Below are 6,161 nucleotides of genomic sequence, written 5' to 3' on the forward strand. Positions count from 1 at the left end.
CAAAAGGCTCTAGACACCACTGCACTGAGAGCAAGAAACTAAGCCAACATTTACATACTGAATGCTGAGGACAGCTCCCAGCCTCTTCCCTCAGCTAGCCCTGTATTTTCCAGGGGAGAAAACATGGACTCATTCATCCAAGAGGAAAAACATAATGAGATGAGCATTCAGAGAATCCCAAGAATCAGCCCAGCCAGATCACTCTACTATGTCCCCCACAGTTAATAAGCCCCCATCTGTGGGCTTGGAGGCTCCAATGAACTCATTAGCTCTCCTGCCTTAATTGTGAACAGATAAGCGTGGTCTCAAGACCTCCGAGGAAAGTCTTTAACATGGAAGCTCAAGACCAAAACAGAGGTTATACAGGCAGAAATAATCTTTCTGCCCATTTCCCCCACCCCTCCAAAAAAACCCTGTCAGTCATATCTTCAGAGAGAAGAGATAAGAGAAAACACTGCATCATTAAAACAAGAATAGAATTCTTTAAGAGGGGATATTCATAGAGCAACAGCAAATAACAAAAAAAACCTTGGAAATTAAAAATATAAGAACAGAAACTAAGAACCCAGTAGAAGGATAGGATGAAACATTGAGAAACTTTTCCAGGAAATACAGCAAAAAGGCAAATAGAGAGTAAACAAGAGGAGAAAATAAGATGAGAAATTTGGAGGACCAATCTAAGAGAGCCAACATTTGAAGAATATGACTTCCAGAAAGAAAACAAAACATGGAGGAGAGGAAATCAACAGTGATAGAATTAAAGAAAATGGCCTAGTTGGGCATGGTGGCTTACACTTGTAATCATAGCACTTTGGGAGGCCAAGGCAGATGGATCACCTGGGGTCAGGAGTTCAAGACCAGTCTGGTTAACATGGTGAAACCCTGTCTCTACTAAAAATACAAAAAATTAGCTAGGCTTGGTGGCAGGCACCTGTAATCTCAGCTACTTGAGAGGCTGAGGCAAGAGAATTGCTTGAACCCGGGAAGTGGAGGTTGCCGCGAGCCGAGATGACACCGTTGTACTCCAGCCTGGGTGACAGAGTGAGACTCTGTCTCAAAAAAAGAAAATTTCTTGGAACCGAAGGACATCACTTTCCAGATTGAAAGGGCCTATTAGAGTAGATGAAACAGATCAAACCAAGGCATGGCATGCAACGATGAAACTTTAGAACACTGCAGTGAAGACTCAAAAAGCATCTAGTAAGAAAAGAATTAAGCAGTTGAAAAGGATCACGGGTGAGAATGAACCTAGACTTTTCAAAAGCACACTGGACTAGAAGACAATGAAGTAATACCTTCAAAATTCTGAAAAAAATTTATTCTCAACCTATAATACTCAGTCCTCTATGTTCACAATTCCATAGGTAACATTCACTGGTTCACCATGGAACATGATGAGAAGCTTTGCTCCTCCGACCTGCACGGTGCAGTGGTTTTGCTCTACCATTCCTCAGGCAGCCATTGGATGATGTGTTTCACCAAGATGAGGGAGTAAACCAAAGGAGAGGAAGACATGAGAGAAAAGGAACAGAAGAGCCAACACAGGAAAGGCAGAGAAATCCTCAGACTGCTGGTACGGGAAGACGCCAGATGGCAGCTGGGCTTAGAAGGCAACTAGTCAGATTTGAGCAGGTCAGAAAGTTCCAAGGGACATTTCTTCAAGATGGTCGTTATGGCCTGCATGTGTGTTTCCTCCCCAAATGTATACATTGAATCACTAACCTCCAATGTAATGATATTGAGGAGGTGGGTAATTGAGAGGCAATTAGGTTTCGATGAGGTCATGACAGTAGAGCTCCCGTGATGGAATTAGCACCCTTATGAGGAAAGCAAGAGATACCAGAACTTCCTCTCTTTGCTGTGTGAGGACACAGTCAGAGAGCAGCTGTCAGCGAGCCAGGAAGTGGGCCCTCATCAGACCCCAACCACACTGGCACGCTGATCCAGCCTCTGGAACTAATAGGAGAAATAAATGTCCATTGTTTAAGCCACCCAGTCTATGACAGTTTGTTATAGCAGACGGAACTAAGACAAAGGTGAAAGAGAATTTCTAATTTTGTCTTATCATGAAAGAGGAGTTTTGGTGTTGAGATAATGATAAGCATACAGAAGATTGAGCAAAGGGAAAAGAAGACCATGATGAACAGGGAAACACGAAGTTCCGTGGAAATGATCACAACACATGGCATGGCTTTGCTGAGAGTGCTGTTTACACCGACATAAGAATGTAATACCCATGTATCAAGCTAATACAAACTATGACATTGAGAGGGTAGAGTGAGTGGTCAGGGTAGAATGGTAATGCAAAGAATTAAGTCTGCATCATTATAATGGGAAGCCAATAAATTATATCTAAAACAGAATAAATCTGGAAGCATTTACATACACATGGCATTTAGAGATTTGGAGCTAATACCAAAAGAGTCAGCTAAAAGAGTTGAAAGTGGTTGGGGAAGGAGCAACGTTATTACTATTATTTTCTGGAGACAGAGTCTTGTTCTGTTGCTCAGGCTGGAGTGCAGTGACACGATCTTGGCTCACTGGAACCTCCGCCTCCTGGTTCAATCGATTCTCCTGCCTCAGCCATAGCTGGGATTACAGACACACACGACCACACCCGAATAATTTCTGTATTTTTAGTAGAGACAAGGTTTCACCATGTTGGCCAGGCTGGTCTCAAACTCCTGACTTCAAGCGATCCACCTGCCTCAGCCTCCCAAAGTGCTGGGATTACAGGTGTGACCCACTGCACCAAACACTGTTATTTTTTAAATGAAGCCTTTTAGAATTTCTTGATTCCTTAAATCTGTGCTTTTCAGTCTATCCTTGGTGAAGGAAACAGGTTTCTTTTCAAAATCCTTTGTAAAATGCAGTACAAATGAATGACTAGCAACATGCCCTTGGATGTCCGGGTAATGCTGAATTGCTACAAATTCTTCCTCTCAATTTTGGCACTTATATCATGACAAGTAACAGTTTACAGACCAACACTGAGCTGCACAGGCACTGTTTTCATCCATGATTTATATATAACACTGATTAAAAAAAACTTTAAAAATGGGTGTACAACAACGTAACTGTACTTAACTGTACACTTAATGGTTTAGATGGCAAAAAAAATCCAAACAAAATTATGAAGGGAATTCACACCTGTTGGATGGCTGTAATCAAAACAATGTAAACCAACAAGGGTTGGTGAGGATGTGGAGAAACTGGAACCCTCATCTTTTGCTGGTGAGAATGTCTAATTATGAAACCACGGGGGAGTTAGTGGTTCCTCAGAAAGAGCTACCATGTGGGCTGGGTGCGGTGGCTCACGCCTGTAATCCCAGGACTTTGGGAGGCCAAGGCTGGTGGATCATGCGGTCAGGAGTTTGAGACCAGCTTGATCAACATAATGAAACCATCTCTACTAAAAATACAAAAATTAGCCTGGTGTGGTGGCACACGCCGGTAATCCCAGCTACTCAGGAGGCTGAGGCAGGAGAATCTCTTGAACCTGGGAGGTGGAGGTGGCAGTGAGCCGAGATCGTGCCACTGCACTTCAGCCTAGGTAACAGAGCGAGGCTCTGCCTAAAACACAGCAAAAAGAAAAAACAAAAAACAAACCCCAAACTACCACATGATCCAGCAACTCCACTCCTAAGCATATACCCAAAAGAATCGAAAGCAGGGACTCGAACAGATACTCATATACCATGTTCATAGCTGCATTATTCACAATAGCCAAAAGGTAGAGACAGCCCAAATGTCTACCAACAGATGAAGGGATAAACACAATGTGTTCTTGCTATACGAACAGAATATTATTCAGCCTTAAGATGGAATGAAGTTCTGACATATGTGACAACATGGATAAGCCTTGAAAACATGCTGTGAAAGGAACCAGGAACAAAAGGACAAATACTGGATGTCTTCTCTTATATAAGGTTCCTAGAGTGGTCCAATTCATAGGGACAGAAAGTGGAGGGGTGGTGGCCTGGGGCTGGGAAGAGCAGGGGATGGGAATTGTTTAAGAGGACAGAAATTATGTCTGGGATGATGAAAAAGTTTTGCAAACAGACAGGGATGATGGTTGCAGAACATTGTGAATGCACTCAATGCCACTAATCGTGCACTAAAAAATGGTTAAAATTGCATATTTTATGTTATGTATTTTCATCACAATTAAAAAAAATCCTTAAAATACCCCATGTTTAAAGTCTCAACATGTTCTCTCATGATATATAAAATGAGAATATTAAATGATAACAAAATAAAATAAATAGGCCGGGTGCAGCGGCTCACGGCTGTAATGCCAGCACTTTGGGAGTCTGAGGTGGGCAGATCATGAGGTCAGGAGTTCAAGACCAGCCTGGCCAACATAGTGAAACCCTGTCTCTACTAAAAATACAAAAAAAAAATTAATCCAAGTGTGGTTGGCAGGTACCTGTAATCTCAGCTACTTGGGAGGCTTAGGCAGGAGAATGGCTTGAACCTGGGAGGCAAAGGTTGCAGTGAGATGAGATTGCGCCACTGCACTCCAGCCTCGGCGACAGTGTGAGACTCTGAGGAAGGAAGGGAGAGAGGGAGGGAGGAAGGGAGGAAAAAGGGAGGATAGACAAAGGGAGAACCCAGAGGATTGGGAAGAGGATGAATGCTGCAGAGGTGGGTGGATTACAGGAGGTATTTATGGAGGAGGAGACTTTGGGAGCAAAGACTCAGTAGCAGGGCTATGCGTGCTGAATGGGTTATTTTGAAGAACCCATGTGACTGAAACCTGAGACCACACAGAGAAGCAGCAGGAGATTCAAGGTAGAAAGCTCTTACCTTCACTGAAGAGTTTGTGAGCAGTCAGTAGCCCTAGCCCGGCAGGGAGGGTTTCAAGCCTGGAACTCACAGAATCAGAGTTACCGCTCTCAGCAGTGAGTTTTAAACTCCACCCTGCATCAGAATCACCTGGAGGGCTTGTTAAAACAAAGCTTGTTGGCCGGGCATGGTAGCTCACACCTGTAATCCCAGCACTTTGGGAGCCTGAGGCAGGTGGATCATTTGAGGTCAGGAGTTCGAGACCAGCCAAACTCCTGACTGCAAGTGATCCACCTGCCTCAGCCTCCCAAAGTGCTGGGATTACAGGCGTGACCCACTGCACCCCACACTGTTATTTTTTAAATGAAGCCTTTTAGAATTTCCAACATGGCGAAACCCCATCTCTAGTAAAAATACAAAAATTAGCTAGGTGTGGTGGTGAGTGTCCATAATCCCAGCTACTTGGGAAGCTGAGGCAGGAGAACTGCTTGTGCCCAGGAGGCAGAGGTTACAGTGAACCAATATCGCGCCACTGTACTCCAGCCTGGGCAAAAGAGTGAGACTCTGTCTCAAAATAACAACAACAACAGCAGTAGCCAAATGCAGCCTGCTGGGCTCCACCTCCCGCTGTTTGTCATTAGCAGGATATGGGGCTGGTGGCGGGGACTAGCAGTGGGATGGGTGGTGGGATGTTGAACTCCTCTCTCTTCTCCTAGACACTACCACACGTCTCCTGCTTGGTGCCATCGCGGTCCTTCTGTTTGCCATCTTGGTGGTGATGAGCATCTTGGGTGAGCACGCATGTCAGAGCATTTATGCAATTCGATTTGCACGCTCCTTGTTAAAAGCACCTCTAATTAAAGATTCTAGACATTCCAAGAATCCTGTGGGGGACTAAGAAAGCAGAAAATACGTAGTGTCAGTTCTCGAGATTTTAGCTTAAAATAATATACTCACACACAGACTATACATGTCCCCTTTATTAAGCCATGCAAGTGGAATGGAGATGCTACTTAGGAATTATTTTGTGAGTGTTGTGAGAACTCAGAACAAACTTGGGGTAGGTAAGGCAGATAGTGCTTCTTGGAGGAGATGGTTGGGAATAAGGGCCTTTAAAGATCGCATTCAGCCGGGCGCAGTGGCTTGCGCCTGTAATCCCAAAACTTGGGGAGGCCAAGGCGGGGGGATCACCTGTCAGGAGTTTGAGATCAGCCTGGCCAACATGGTTTAGGGTGGGAAGTGGGGGTCTGAGAGGGTATGGGGTGGGGGATAGGGAATAGGACAGCACCCTCCCCAAAGGGAAATTTATGCCCTACTTTCAGGCAGATGAGAGGGCAGGGAACTCTTTCTGTTCATTCTTTTTTTTTTTTTTT

At 44.4% G+C, this 6,161-nt stretch overlaps 1 protein-coding gene across 2 annotated transcripts in view; it reads left to right on the forward strand.

The window, feature by feature from the left end:
- Positions 1-6,161, forward strand: part of CLEC2L (C-type lectin domain family 2 member L) — a 20,977-nt gene that overhangs the window by 6,935 nt on the left and 7,881 nt on the right. Inside the window, exon 2 of one of the 2 annotated variants that reach the window (XM_017499789.2) lies at positions 5,505-5,579. The exons of the other annotated variant lie outside the window; for it this stretch is intronic. Within the exon in view, the coding sequence (XP_017355278.1) occupies positions 5,505-5,579 (75 nt within the window). The remainder of the gene's footprint in view (positions 1-5,504; positions 5,580-6,161) is intronic. 2 annotated transcript variants of the gene reach the window in all.

The sequence above is a fragment of the Cebus imitator genome, unplaced genomic scaffold (assembly GCF_001604975.1).
Source record: "Cebus imitator isolate Cc_AM_T3 unplaced genomic scaffold, Cebus_imitator-1.0 Scaffold260, whole genome shotgun sequence".
Taxonomy (NCBI): Eukaryota; Metazoa; Chordata; class Mammalia; order Primates; family Cebidae; genus Cebus; species Cebus imitator.